This window comes from Dromiciops gliroides, chromosome 2 (genome assembly GCF_019393635.1).
Source record: "Dromiciops gliroides isolate mDroGli1 chromosome 2, mDroGli1.pri, whole genome shotgun sequence".
Classification (NCBI taxonomy): domain Eukaryota; kingdom Metazoa; phylum Chordata; class Mammalia; order Microbiotheria; family Microbiotheriidae; genus Dromiciops; species Dromiciops gliroides.
In genome coordinates, this window is record NC_057862.1 from 388,327,859 (window position 1) to 388,344,084 (window position 16,226).

Consider the following 16,226-nt stretch of genomic DNA (forward strand, 5'->3'; position numbering starts at 1 on the left):
AACTAAAAACTATGTGTGTCTTATGTCTCCACACATCAAATCCAGTATTCTTACCCATCTTGGTCATTCATCTGGTACTGTCTAAAAGGAACTCGAGGTTCTAGGCGTAGTTGAGGAAGAGGAAAAGACCCTCGTTCCACTGTACCCTGGGTCTCTGGTGACTGTTGTGAACACATCTGAAACAAAATATTGGTAAATAGGTTTTCAATTAATTATACAAAATAGATGATTCTTGTCAAATCTGACTCGCCTAGAAAAGAACAACTGAGGAAAAGAACAGTAGGGTACCCTTATCTTTTTTAATTAATCATCCCCAAGCTGGACTAACCCCCACCCTTTCATTTCTTTCCTGCTGCAAGTTTAAAAAATAAGAATGAGACTGTCTTGGGGAAAACCAACTTTTTTTATACTGAAAAACCAGTGCTGAAATAATTAAATACTAAGAAAATGCAAAAGGGTGGAAACCTCTAAAATGACACATCTGGGTAGAAGGCTTTGGATAATGTGAAAAAGACTCAGCATCTGAGCTAAAGTCTGCTGGACACAATCCAACTTCAAGAAAAATTTTACCCACTTAGGACTTACAAAAGCAGGAAGCATGTCATGGTATGTAGGTGGGTGGTATACATTTCCCATGAACTGTGAAGCCCCTTTTCGGACAGGCTGAGCCGGGCGGAGAGAAGGCTCCTTAGAATCGCTGGTACATGTCGAGGAGGGGGCTCCATCTCCTGTACTCGAGTTCTTGCTGCCCGGCTCAGTCGGGGAGGCGGTCAGAGATGTGGCAGAGGTTATGTTCCGCCCACCGCCCTCCCTCCAGCTCGTCACATCTGGAAATTAAAAGGGGGCAAAAAAGGAGGGAGGGGGAAGGAGCGGTGTGAGGTTATGAAGGTCAAAGGGACCCCCTCTTTCATAAAAAAAAATGTATATAAAGGAATAAATATTGAGGAATCAAGCTGAATTGGGTCAAGCAGAAATCTATCACATGAGTATGAACTCTAAGAATAAATGGGCCTCTCTAAAGGACATTTCAGCTGACAAGAGAAAATGAGAAATATGGTCCAATGTCAGGATCCTGGTCCAAACATATAGATCAGCACAGGCCCACAGAACTAACTCTCCAAACAAATTCAAGCAGGTATAAAAATACATCAGTCTCTGGTTAGTGGTAATTGAAATTTTAAAAAGTGGTAACCTAGAGCATTTTACTATTATTATTTTGCTAACACACTGTCACCAAACAGCATCATTTAATTTTGCAATGAGAGCTACTGGAAAATACAACACAGGTAAAAAAAACCAATTTAATTGAGGTAAAAGACTTTTCTTAAATAACTCTTAGTCAAGGACACCACAACATAAAGGTTTAGTGAAATATATGTCCTGGAAATACATGGTTTCCTATATCTTAACCAATCCCATAAAGATTATGGGATTCAGTGCTAGAGTGGACTTTAGAGATCATCTCATATTTTATAAGAATCTGAGACCTAAGGAAAGATAAGTTACTTGTCCAAGGACATACAGGTGATAGCAAAGACAGGATTCAAACTCAGAACCTCTGATTCCAAATTTATACTTCTTTCCCATTACATCACACTAAACACTTAATCTGAGACAATCTCTAAAGAATCTATGTATCTCTGAGAATAGTCATAGAATCTTTGGAAAAAATATAAGACTTGATCCTCTAATCTAAACTTCTAATTCATAGGAGTCTCCTTTTACTGGCAGCTAGAGAAAGCTGATGGGACAATGAATAGAGCACCAGGTCTGGAGTCAGGAAGACCTGAGTTCAAATCTGGTATCAGACATTTACTAGCTGTGAGACCTTGGGCAAGTCACTTAATCTCTGTCTGCTTCAGTTTCCTCCACTGTAAAACAGAAATAATAACACCTACCTCTCAAAATTGTTATGAGGATCAAATGAGATAATATTTGTAAATGTGCTTAGCATAATTCCTGGCCCATAGGAGGTACCATATAAATGCTTATTCCCTTCTATCCCCCCCCCCATTTTACAACAAACCAAACAATAATAATGTTTTTTAAAAACCTGCTATATCGGGCAGCTAGGTGGCACAGTGGATAAAGCACCGGCCCTGGATTAAGGAGTACCTGAGTTCAAATCCGGCCTCAGACACTTGACACATACTAGCTGTGTAACCCTGGGCACGTCACTTAACCCCCATTGCCCAGCCAAAAAAAAAAAAAAAAAAAAAAACCTACTATATCGGGGCAGCTAGGTGGCACAGTGGATAGAGCACCAGCCCTGGAGTCAGGAGTACCTGAGTTCAAATCCGGCCTCAGACATTTAACACTTACTAGCTGTGTGACCCTGGGCAAGTCACTTAACCCCAATTGCCTCGCCAAAAAAACAAAAAACAAAAACAAGAAAAAAAAACCTGCTATACCCCAGGCACTGTGGTAGGTGCAAGAAAAGAAAAATACAAACATGAAATAAATTCTGGAGCTTACAATATACACACCAGTCAATTATTCACCTAGTTTCTAAATTTCAGTGATCAATAAACCATTCATTTTGGGACAGCTCTAATTTTTAGAAAGTTCTATTAAAGCTACAATCTGGCTTCCTATAACATGACCCTCATTGGTCCTTGTTCTGTCCTTTAGAGCTATAATCTGGTTCTTTTTCCAAGTAACAGTTCTACCATTTAAAATTGGTTGTCATGTTCCCAATAAGCACCTTCCATAACAATGGCTAGGGGGAAAATTCTTAACCGAACAAGGAATAAAAGTAAATTTTGTTTGTTTGTTTGTTTTGGGGTTTTTTGTGAGGCAATTGGGGTTAAGTGACTTGCCCAGGGTCACACAGCTAGTAAGTGTCAAGTGTCTAAGGCCAAGTTTGAACTCAGGTCCTCCTGGCTCCAGGACCACTGCTCTATCCACTGTGCCAACTAGCTGCCCCAAAAGTAAATATTTTTTCAAAGGTTAATTTTGAATCTATAAAATTTTAAAGCTCTTGTGCTAACAAAAATCAATGTAACTAGAATAAGAAAAACTATTGAATGAAAGGGGGAAATCTTCATATCAAATATGAAAATGAAATCAGATGAAAGTCTTGATACCCAAAACACATTAGGAATTATATGAACATATTTCAAAAGAAGAAATGCAAACTATTAACCATTTGCAAAAAATAAAAGTCCAATTACCGGTAATAACAGAAATACAAATTAAAACAACCCTGAGGTTTTGCTTCACACCCGTCAAATTGGCAAAAATGATAAAAAAATAAAGGAATTAATGTTGGTACCATAGGAAGACAGTTATATTTAATGTACTGTAAGGAAAATGATGAATTATTTCAACCATTCTGGAAAATACACTGAAATTACAAAGAAAAAGGTCCTACATATACCCAAATATGCATAGAAGACTCTTTGTGGTAGTGGAAAATTAGAACCAAAGGTGTTGCTAATCAATTTGGAAATGACTGAACAAAGTGTGGTACATGAAATACTGGTTTATTGTACCTTAAGAAATGATGACTGTGAGGAATTGAGAAAGATAAGAAGATTTTATTATGAGCTAAGCAGAATGAAGAAAGTCAAATCAATGAAGCCTTTATTGTGGTCTTATATGTTCCAGACACAATGTTAGGTTGGGGTTACAAAGAGAAAAGTGAAACAGGCCCTTTTTAAGAGGAACCTCTAACAGGAGACACTTTATCCATCTAAGCAACTGTAAAACATATAAAGCAGATACTAGGTAACCTTGAAGGAGAAGGCACTCTAAGAGCTACAAGGACAAAGAAAGGCCCCACATAGAGGGGGATGCTGGTGCCGACTCTCAAAGCCAGGAGTTCCAAAATCAGGAGACAGAACAGTCTAATAATAGAAGCTAACCCATATGAAGGCATGGAGATGAGAAATGGCATGTCCTGTGTGGAGATTAGCAAGTAGCCTAATATGGCTAGAACCTAGAATGGGTGGAAGCAATAGGTAGCATTGGGTGAGGTTGTGAAGAACTTTAAATGACAGGGTTTATCATAAAGGTCATAAAGATCATAAAGGTAACAGGAAGCTGATCAATCACTAAGTATTTACTAAGCACTTACTATTTGCCAGGAAGTATGTTTAGCCCCTGCACTGGAGTTACTGAATGAGGAGATGACATGGTCAGAAGAATACTTTAGGAAAATCACTTTGGCAGTCGTGTGGAAGATGGATTGGAGTAGGCAGAGAAACGAGGCAAGGGACACCCATTAGGAAGCTATGGCAATAGTGCAGGCAAGAGGTGATGAGGGCCTAAACTAAGATGGTGGCTGTGGGAAGGGAGAGAAAGGGATTCACAGGAGAGTTGTTAAAGTAAAAGAAATGTAGAGACAATTGCAACTGCCTTGATATGTGGGTAAAGGTGATCGAGAAGTCAAGGATAACACTTTGGTTGCGAATCCAAGTGATAAGAAGGATGGTGGTGACCTCAACAACAATAGGGATGGCAAATAATAGGGAAGTTCAGAAGAGGCAGGTTTTAGGGTAAAGATGATGAGTTCTGTTCTGATCACTTTGATTTTGAGATGTCTATGGTTTATCCAGTTGGAAATGTCCAACAGGCCGTTAACTGGTGATGTGGGGTTAGAGCTCAAGCGAGAATGACAGTAGGATCTACAGTTGGAGAGGAGAGCTAAAAGAATAGTATATTATTGGTTACAATTATGAAAAAAGAAAACTAACACTAAGAGAAAAAAGAATTCAGGTTGGTATAATGACTGGTCTTGTTTCCAGGGGACTAGAAATAGTCCTTCCTATGGATAAAGACAGGCATCTACAAGGGCAGAACTGTTTGTCTTTGTTAAAGGAGTAGGACTGTGGGGAGAGTAATTAGGAAGTGACAGTGCTGTGTAAAAAAAAAGTCAACAAAACACATTTTAAAACCTTTATATCAATGCATCATAAAACTACATAACATATTTTGGGCAGCCAGGCCATAGCGTTGATTTCTACTGAGTCTTTTTAGCAGTCAAGTCATCAACCACTGCTAAGCCAGCACTACCAGAATCCCACCCTGGGACAGAGAGAGCCCTTAACAGTACTACTAATACTCACACAACTGGAGTGTCATGGCATGCACTGTTTCCAATACAGTTTAAGCACAAATTTACCATAGGTATAGTTACCATCACTGATTCATGGTCCTGCTGACAGAGTTTGCCAGAAAGATGTAGTTGAGATTACTGCAAATACAGACAGCAGCAATCCATCCTCTATTCAGTTAGTAAGAAAATCCAAGGAATTAGAGAAATTTGAGAACTGGTAGGGTCCTCACAGATCTTCTAATCCAAACTTATTTTACTAATGAGAAAAAAAGACTTCAATACCCATGGTTATAAAAGTTATTAAATGGCAGAGTTGAGACTTGAACCCAAGCCTCCAGTCAACCAGTGCAGAAATTCCCCAATTTAAAACAAACTTAACTATGCTGTTCAAACACCTGATTCAAAACGAATGGAGCGCTACCACACCTCAATAAGAGGACAGAGAGGGAGTAGGATTTGGAGGTTAATTGGTACATGAGAATAAAAGCAGCTTAATCACTTTAATAGGTAAATGAAAAAACCACCTCCAAATCTTTGAATCAAACCCTAGAAAGCAGGTGCTTCTTTTTAAGTTCTCCAACTAAAATAGGAAGGGAATGATATGTCACACCTCCTTAAATGTGGCCCTCTGTCATATCTTTCCCCACCCTCTAGAAAGAACATAAAAAACCCCCTAAAACCTTGATATTATTATCAATTAAAACTACCTATAACTGGACGGGACATAGTGGCACAGACCATTACTAGGATCAGTGACCCAATCAACTCACCCTTCTGCCTATCAATACCATGACTGCAAAGAAATTAATCATTGTATTCCAGAAAGGGTATGTAATTCTAGATTCTCCATCAGCTTCCTTGAACTAATCCTCTCCCTCCATCACTAAGATGACAGAGGAGAAGTAACTAGGCAAGAACAGCCCTGGGATGGCAGAATCTGGTAAAAGCTACAGTTTCTCCACTGGCATCCTGAGGCCTCCCTTGCGCTCTGGCCACTGGAGAGAACATCAGACAGGGCAGAAAGACAGAATGAAGAAAAACCACTGCTGCTTCAATGGATGGTCAGATATGAGGAATCCTAATTGACTTACTCTGCGGGCGGAGGCTTGGTCCTGGCCCATACGACAGATCTAAGACGCCCTTTTCTTTGCCAACCTTGTCCTGCTCGCCAGCTGCTTTCAGCGTCGGAAATTCCTCGGGAGAGAAGGATAATAGTCGGCTTGAGCCCCTTGAACCTGTCAAATAAACCAGGAAGACTCAGTGGGAAAAATGAGTTAAGAACTAGGAAAGTTTTGTATAACTATTAGAATTTTAAATTTCAACCTGTGGCTTATTTAAAACAACAATGTACTGAAACAGAATCACTTTTAAACAGTCCACCCTGGGTTAATTAGAGTACAATGGAAGTGAGGGGCAACAGTCATGTGTTTCATCCTCAGAGTAGGCAAGTAAACATCTTTCTGGCTATAGACTAACTATTCCTACCCCTGCAAACCATCTTGCAAACTAATACAGTTGGTTATAAAGGGGACAGATGACGGGATGGGGCTGATGGACAAGCACAAATCCATCACCACTCTTGGAAAAAAAAAAAAAAACAACACAAAAATTTCATGCTTTTCTGATGATGAGCCAGTAGCATCATCTCTAAAAAAAGGACAACACATGACCATACTGAAGCTGCACACATCATCTTCAGGAGATTCAGCTGAAGTGTATCTGGCAGTATTTTCAGATGGCACCTATGTCATCAGGTGTTCCCAAACTGTCCCTACCCTCTTATGTTTAGTCTATCTTTTCTCTGTTCATTTTTGTTTACATCCCTTTAAGCCCTCTTTCCTCAAACATTTAGCCCCTGGGGACAAGTGAAGCATCCAAGAGCCCACAGTGGATTTAGTGAAATTTTCTATAAAGACTAACAGACCTCCTGCATGCTGTTAGTTTGGTAAAGCCTGTAACAGTGGTAACAAGAATCACACACCAAATGCCTGACTGTGGCACGCACTGTTTCCCTGCACAGTTTAAGCAAAAGTTTCCCCTAGGTATAATTAATACTACTGATTCATGACCCTGCTTAACTAAGCCAGACTTTGCCAAAAGGATGCCGCTGAAATTACTGCAACTGCAGAAGGCAGCAACTCATCCCCCACCACAGTTAGTAAGGAAGTCCCAAAGTCAAATAAACCTGTCATTGTAATAACTGTCCACATTATTCAGAAACTATTAACCAGAGAGTCCATTTATAGGTGTTACAAAGGAGCTACCACTGTGAAGGATGTGTCTAGCTTGCAACTGTGTCATGGCATAAAGGTCATTGGCAAGAATAAAATATGAAGAGGTCTGTTTTTTAAAATGAGAGATTACTAGACCTAAAGAGTCAGTGTTCAATACAGCTTTTTTTAGATTTCCCTTTGCATACTAAGCAAAGGTAGCATAATTGTAAGCATCCCTGATTTCTATGGTACCTTAGGAAGAAAGGCACTATCTAAAACGCAGTTATCATTATTCAAAAAGAATCTTTAAACTGGAAAGGTCTTTGGATTATCTGGTCTAATTCTAGCATTTTAGAGATTAGGTAATTGAGATGTACGGAGGTGAAAGGATTTTTGCCAAAGGACAAAAAATCACAGATTTAGGGTCCGACTGGAGGAATGGAGATTGATGGGCATCTAGATTACACCCACTCATTTTACAAATGAGGAGACTAAAGTCCAGAAAGTTAATATAAATAATAAGTGGTATTTCAAGCCCTGTCCTCTGACTCCAAACCTAGTGCTCTTTCCTTTGCTTCTACTAGTCTACAATCTACAGAATCTACATAAAGAGAAGACAAATATCACTAAGTTATAAATACCGTGACTTATGACTTTACAGGCTAGTCACTATTTATATGAACTACACTGTTCATGTTACTACACTGCCAATGATACATATTAGCCAAATACCCATTCATACCAGATGCTAACTGATTGATTCTCAACTCCCTCCAACATATACATTAATCCGCTACAGATAACCTCCCTTGCAGAAATGATCAGCAAAATAATAGATCAAATATAATTATATCACTAGATTACAATCATCTTCAAAAAAGCAATATCTATCTAAAAGGTAAAATACACCACCTCTCAGTGGAGGAACTGGGGCAAAACTGAAACCAAGCATTTGTCATCAATTACCTCAAAGGACAATGACAAAACATAAGATATACTCTCCCCATTTTGTGGACAATTAGTACTTTAGTGTCTAGTACTGTCAGCCTGGGATCTTTCATGATCACCACCTCATAGAGTCAGCAAACTGCAGAGCCAGAATATAAACCCAGGTGCTCTTGACTTCAAATCCAATGTTTTTCCCACTGAACCATGCTGCCGCTCATTATTAACACAGCTCTTATTACAATTTCTTTAACTTCTATCAACCATGCACAAAGCTAGCTAATTGCAAAGCCACTATCTTTTTTGGGGGGTGTGGGGCAATGAGGGTTAAGTGACTTGCCCAAGGTCACACAGCTAGTGTCAAGTGTCTGAGGCTGAATTTGAACTCAGGTACTCCTGAATCCAGCGCCGGTGCTTTATCCACTGTGCCACCTAGCTGCCCCCAAAGCCACTAACTTTAAAAAAACAGTCACTAATCTCAAGTGGGGATTCTCTTGCTCCATATGAATTGAGAAATAAAGGTATTGCTTCCATAATCTGTTACTAGCCCACCATTCCAGTCATTTCTGATGTTATCTACTCCACACACTTTAGCCAAACTGGTTGGCCTACTCACTATCCCCTTAATATACCATATACTTATTTTGTCTCCATAACTTTTTTTTGGGGGGGGGGGCAGGGCAATGAGGGTTAAGTGACTTGCCCAGGGTCACACAGCTAGTAAGTGTCAAGTGTCTGAGGTCACACTTGAACTCAAGTCTTCCTGAATCCAAGGCCAATGTTTTATCTACTGCCCCACCTAGTTGCCCCTCCATACCTCTGCTCATGCTAGTTAGAACTCCTACATATCCTTCAAAGTTCAACTCAAAAGTGACCTCCTTTATGACCTCTTACTAAAGCATCCCTTCTCCATGGCTTCCTCCTGTTTCTCTGTGGCCTCTGACCTCATCTGGCACTTTGTTTTGACCTTCTCTAATGCACTTAAGAGGAATGTTTTTCAGTATGGTCATAGGTGTTTGTGGCTTATCCTCTATTAAAATGTAAACCCCCTGAGGAGTGAAGGCTATTTATACCCTAGTAGAGCTTACATTCTAATAGGGGCATAAAGTATTCACTAAACTTTGTATTTCCCCCAACAACTAAATAGGAGTAGTGTGCATATATATGGCAGGAACTTAATAAATATTGGGCAAAGTAATTGGAAATTGGCTTCTAGGGACAAAAAAGTTAGTACTGATGCTGGGAATAGAACAAAGGAAGCCTGAAAAAACACTATTCAGATTACATGATTGTTATCATAGGATCATAGATCTAGAACCAGAAAGGTTCTCAAAGGCCATCTAGCAATGTGATATAATGGGAATTTACTGGAATTGGTTTCAAAGAACCCAGATTCAAATCCTGACACTGCTGCTTACAACCTGTGTGTGGCCTAGGTCAAGTCACTTAAATTCTCTGGGATTCAGTTGCTACTCATGCATAAAATAAGGGGGTTGGGCCAGATGGCCTAAGATCCCAGTTCTAATATATAAGCTCTCTCCCAGCTCTAAATACATCATCCTAGTCTCTCCCTCTTATTTTACAGACAAGGAACTAAATCCCACAGAAGTTAATTGACTTGCCTGAGATCACATATATAGCATTTGATCCTTTTGGCCGCTGATCCCAAAGCCATTATTTCTTTCACTGTACCATGCTTTCTCTCTCTGAACATTAGAGACAAGATTTGAATTGTGATTGTTTTTCTGTTTTTCTCTTAAGTATTTCATAACTAACTATGATGGTCTGTATGTGTGTCAATTCAAAATGTTTATAATTTCCTAATACTAGTCTTTCCATCAAGCCATCAAACAATTTAAAATAATTCCTTCTACATACTTGCTAAAACCATCATACCCCTCACTTTTTATCTGAAACACCCCATTAATATCCGAAGTAGGGACCAAGAAATAGGCGTAAGTAGCCTAATTCTAGCACCAACCAGTACCATGAACCATATGCATTCACAGAATGTTCTTCTATCACTTGCTATAAAACTATATAATTTGTCTGACAAAGGATAGGGCATTAAAATGTCTATAGAAGAGATTAAAAGTGCTACTTTTAGAGTAATAAAACTTTCTCTCTCTTAGAAATTCTTTCTCTTTCCCTCTCCCCTTTCTAAAATGCTACTGCTTCTCACCTGTAGACAGGGTTCTCCTAAGGTGTTAGGGCAAACTTTCCCCCTGCTTATTAGCCTCCCAAAAGTGAACAGAGCAATGACCATCGTGATGGCTGGGGGTGTCCTTATCACCTGCGGAGAAGCTATCATTTGGCTCTTGCTGCGAAATTTTACTTTGTCATCATTCCTTGGATTTCTATTCCTCCCAGTTCAAGTTTGACTAAAGAACCTCTAACATTTATAGAACCAATAGGAATTTTAGATTTGAATGAATTCATGATTTTGAGATAACCTCTACTCAAATTCAACATTATTCTTCATTCTGGACAGTTGTCCATCATTTATTTGTGAGATTACAGAAAAATTTCTCTTGATACCTAATCCTGCTCCTTTTCCTCTACAGGTTTTAACCTGTTGATTTCTCCTACATAATTGCCAATAACCAAGCAACAAAATCCCTAAGGTGGTGTTATTTATAACCCGTGCCCAAAGATAGTGCAAGGTAATGCAACACTTCTTTGGAGCTTCTGGCAGAGCAGAAATCTACAATTCTAGCAAACCAAGCTATTGGGAGTACAAATGAATTACAGATGGGCTCTCCTATCCACACTTCAGCACAAATATTTATCTCAGAATACAGTGATTTCAAAGAGCCACCATCACACTGCATAAAACCAGCTACATACACAGCACAGCAGCAATAACATAATGTTCAAAGATTTTGGAATTAAGGTATTCGGAATCATCCTGCACGATGGCAGGTCGAGTTAAGGCTGACAAGGCCACCTCAACAGTTCACTACATAGCTCCCTCTACCCATACTCACCACCTTCGTGTCCTACTGGCTTTCCATTCAGCTGTGCCCATGACTTTGGTCCACCTGGCACTGAATTTGTACTCTATAAAAAAGGAGAAAACAAAAATGAAGCTATGACTTGTTAGTTTACTTGGTTAGAGTACAGTATAAATGAGGCCAAAAATGTTCAGTTCTATCCCTCTATTTACTTGGTCCGTTCTATCTGCTCTGGTGCCCACCAACTATATACACCTCAAGTCTTAGAGACATTTTAAAACTGTATATTATAAGGCCTTGTGAGATATTGTAGGACAGAATCAGCAGAACCAGAACTATACATACATATACAGTGCCTGCAACTATTTATCTTCTCTCTATAAGAGAAGGGAGAAAAACAAACCAAAAGCAGAAGAACATCAAGTAAGCCTGGAACAAGACACAAGAAAAGCATTTTCTTTGCTCAGTTGTTAATTCATTTGATTTTCTCATTGTTAAAAAAAAACCTGACCCCTTTTTTTGGTTCATGACAATTAAACTTATGACTTTTAAAATATTAGTTGAAACTGTATGTCAGTCACAAAAGGAATGTATAAAAGTACCAATAGGTCAGTGAAAACTATTACCTCCAACATCTTTTTACATAAAGAATAAAATCGTTATTCTTATTCTTACTCTGCATGGCACAACACTCTATAATTACATCCTCCCTCACTCTAAATTTGTTGGGTCTCAAAATTAATCCAGTTTCCCTTGTGGAGCCATTATTCCTGCTGCAACCTTCACTAGGGTCATTATTCTTAACTGCCTTCCTCTTCCAATTGGAAAGGGAGATATTTAAAAACAACAATAACAACTTTAATGGTTAGGGTGACTGACAGAGATGCCCCAACAATCTTCTTTTCTTTTTTTTTTTTTTGGGGGGGGGGGGGGAGAGAGACAATTGGGTTTAAGTGACTTGCCCAGGGTCACACAGCTAGTAAGTATTAAGTGCCTGAGGCCGGATTTGAACTCAGGTCCTCCTGACTCCAGGGTCAGTGCTCTATCCACTGCGCCACCTAGCTGCCCTGATGACCCAACAATCTTAAGACTCTTCCCAACCTATCCCTTCAACAGTCAGTCAAAAAAAGTAATCATTTCCTATGAGCCAGGGACAGTGAGAAGTGCTGAAATACAAAAGGAGGCAAAAAATACTCGCTGCCTTGAAGGAGATGATATTGTAATGGCAAAGAGAGCATACAAGCTTCTCACAAGCATAGAAGAGTTGCTGTTTACACTCCCAAGCTGGGAGCCACAACAATTAGGGGTCCTCTGGCTACCCAGGGTCTCTGTATGTTTAGTCTAGAAAAGTAGACAATAAAGACAGAGTTTAAAATAGAGCATTTAAATATATTTAATATCAATATTAATTATATTAACATTCTATTTACTATCAATATATTTAGATATTATATAAATACATTAATGCTCAATGTATAGATTTCTTAAACCTATACAACAATCAATATAGAATAATATTTCCTTAAATGGTTTGTATAGATGGCATCATTCCACTTATATCCACAATTCCTCATACACAGCATTCCACGTCCCATCTTTGGGCCCTTGTAGTGGGTGTCTTCCATTATTTCAGGTGCCATGTCCTTCATGAGGCAATTCCTAACCCTCCCAGTTGCTAGTACTTTCCTCCTCCTTCAAATTACTCTGTATCAGTTTTGTATTTCCCTGCTTATGTATATATTCTTTACCCGCCCCACACCCCAAAACAGAAATCCCTCAAGAGCATTAACTGTCTTGTCTCAGTTTTATATCCCTAAAACCTAGCAGGGTACTTGGCATAAAATAGATGCTCTTAAAAACTTCATGTGTCAAATGAACAGAGTAGATCTCCTAAGATATCTCATACAAAATATAAACGAGTTAACCAGCAGCATAACTACAGCATTGAATGGATAAAGGTGAAGATTGAAATAAGTCCCTGGAAATGCAGTTAGAATAAGAAAAGAAGTTGTCGACTGAAGGAGAAATTTTTGTATTCAATATCCCTGATAAAATTTTTAATCAAAGATACAAAGGGAACTAATACACACACACACACACGCACACGCACACACGCACACGCATGCACGCTTGTTTATGGGTGTGTATATATGTATATGTGTGTGTGTGTATACATATACATATGTATATAAAGTCCAAGAGCCATTCCATAATAAAGTGTCAAAAGCTAAGAACAGTTTTCAGAGAAAACAAACTATCAGTTATCATATGACAAAATGCTCTGAATCACTAATAAGGAAAATGCAAATTAAAGAAACTCTTAAGTTTCACATCATATTTTTCTGGTAAAAGATGAAAAATTTAATATTGGAGAGGCTGTGAAATGGCAGGAAAAAAACCACCTGATTGGTAGAGTTGTGAAATGGTCTAAGTATTCTGGAAAAGAATTTGCGAAGTCACTAAGTCGTTCATAACCTTTGATCTAGTGATGCAACTACTGGGTTGGATACAATATATCCATAGAAAGTGAAAGACAGAAGAAAATCCCACAGAATACCAAAATATTAATAGTAGTATTCTATGTGGTAGCCCAAAAGTGGAAACATAAGTAGGTGCCAATTAACGGAGGAATGACTGAACAGACTGTGTGTGGTAAATGAATGTAATGGAATATTATTATATCATAAAACATGACAAATATGAGAACTTCAGAGAAAGATGGGAAGATCTACATGAAGTGCTGCAGAATGAAGAAAGTAGGACCAAGAGAAGAATACAGACAGTGACTACAATAATGTAAAAGAAATAACACTAAAAGACAAGTGAACTCAAGCCATGAATGATCTTGATTCCAAAGAACAAAGGACATGCACATCACTCTTCTTCGTAGAGTGGTAAGGGAAAATGTTTTTGCAGAGAGCATGAGGTAAAGTTGTTCTGTCATGCAATTTTGTTTAGCTACTTTTCTTTGTTACAAGAGAGAGTTTAATGGGGAATATAGGACTACAAGGAAATTACTCTGACATTAAAATAGAAGTGAATGGCAAATGGCATGAACAAGCAGGGGTACAACCCTCCATGAAGCTTGGTGGGGAAGAAATCATGCAGCAGTTGAGGAAACCTGTCAGCTACTGCCTTCTCTACCTACATCTGTGCTTGTTCCAAGTCTATCTGTGGCCAGGAGTGGGCACCTTTCATGCCAATCACAGACACTGCACAGTGGGACCAAATGCCAGTGAACACATGCACAGCATTTAATGAACTCTAGGAGTGATTAAAAAAAATAAAGTTTCAAACTCTGGGAAACTAGATTTGAACTCAACCTTGTTTGTTCTTCAGTGAGTCACAGCAGGACTTAACTCATTTGGGTCAGTGATTCTAGCACCTCAGACCTGAGGATTTTTTAAGTTTGTGGGGTTTTGTTTTTGTTTTTTGTGGGGCAATGAGGGTTAAGTGACTTGCCCAGGGTCACACAGCTAGTAAGTGTCAAGTGTCTGAGGCCAGATTTGAACTCAGGTCCTCCTGAATCCAGGGCCGGTGCTTTATCCACTGCACCATCTAGCTGCCCCTGTGGGGGGGTTTAAAAGGCCAGTGTAAGACAAAAAGCTTTTGGCAGTGTCACATACTTGCCCACATTTCAATTAAAAATTTTAATTGAGGAGAAAAGATCTAAAAGGCCATCCCCTGTTCAGATAATATAATCCCAATGTAATTCATGTTGCTTTAATAATTGCTAGCATTTATATGCTTTAAGGATTGCAAAGCCCTTTACATATGTTATCTCATTTGATCTTCACAATAATCCTGGGAAATAAGTGCTGTGCCCATTTCACAGCTGAGGAAACTGATGTAGGATTTGAACTCAGGTCTTCCTATCTCCAAGTCCAACACTCTATCCACTGCACCTATCTTCCTTTCAAGAGACTCACTGATTCCTAGGTATCTAGGTCTGGATCAACTGTCTTTTAATGTGCATTGATACCCTTAAAATTAAATGTAGTTCACCACATTATAATTTTCTAGCACCCAGGTAAGTCTATATTCCTTCTGATATCAATCAAGCCCAATGGATAGGGTGTGAGAGAAAGAAAGGGAAAAGTTAAGAAGAGGGTCAATTCAATAACTTAAGAGAACATTCTGCTTACCACATCCTTTACAAATCTGGAAATAGAAAATTGATCAAGCAAAAAAAAAAAAGTGGCCTTCTGGGAAAGAGATAAAGGATAGAGAAAGAGAGGGAAGGAAGGAAAAGAAAAGAGAGAGAAGAAAGTCCATCAAATTTGATCCATTTGGGGGCAGCTAGGTGGCGCAGTGGATAGAGCACTGGCCCTGGAGTCAGGAGTACCTGAGTTCAAATCCGGCCTCAGACACTTGACAACTTAATAGCTGTGTGACCCTGGGCAAGTCATTTAACCCCAACTGCCTCACCAAAAAAAAAAAAAATTGATCCATTTGTCATTGTCTGTGGTCATTCTTTAAACCCATATTGGTTAAATACAAAAGAAAAGATGTTTGACTATCACAGAAGCATTTTACAAACTCTTATTCACACACCAGACTTCTTACAAACTAAGAGAGGTCATGCGCAGGTCCTACTTGTTCCGAACAAAAACATGGGGGCCACAGAGTACAGGGAGCATTTAGGCTATGGACACTAGCACCTACCTCCTGACTGATTGATTGTGTCGGCTTCTGTAAATTGGAGACAGATTTCTGCAAACCCGGCTGCAGCAGCGACTCCGGCGGCTGTGCGGCCGTCACACTGGAACTAGACAAAATCGGCAGAGCAAGTGGCATTATTAGACAAGACAAAGCATGGTGACAAAACCCCAGAGGCCACAACTGCTCAACTGTTTGATGGAAGTAAAATCTACTTTTTTATTACCCTCTTAAAAAAAAATCTCTTTCCTCAGCATTCTGGCAAGAAATGGGAAATTAAGCCTTTTACATGAACACAGAACATCCCTCTGCCTTCTATGGTACATTTGTCTACAGAAGCTCAAATTTTTTGCAAAAGATAAAAGTAAAGAGAATGCTATGGAGGTGATGACTGAG

General features: G+C 39.1%; 1 protein-coding gene across 11 annotated transcripts in view; it reads right to left on the reverse strand.

Moving 5' to 3' along the window:
- PRRC2B (proline rich coiled-coil 2B) overlaps positions 1-16,226 on the reverse strand; it is a 97,552-nt gene that overhangs the window by 33,816 nt on the left and 47,510 nt on the right. For all 11 annotated transcript variants that reach the window (XM_043988230.1, XM_043988236.1, XM_043988240.1 and 8 more), the window contains exons 4-8: positions 15,837-15,939; positions 11,205-11,277; positions 6,151-6,294; positions 586-827; positions 55-176 (exon numbers count right to left, since the gene is read on the reverse strand). In XM_043988230.1, coding sequence (XP_043844165.1) covers positions 55-176; positions 586-827; positions 6,151-6,294; positions 11,205-11,277; positions 15,837-15,939 — 684 coding nt within the window. The remainder of the gene's footprint in view (positions 1-54; positions 177-585; positions 828-6,150; positions 6,295-11,204; positions 11,278-15,836; positions 15,940-16,226) is intronic.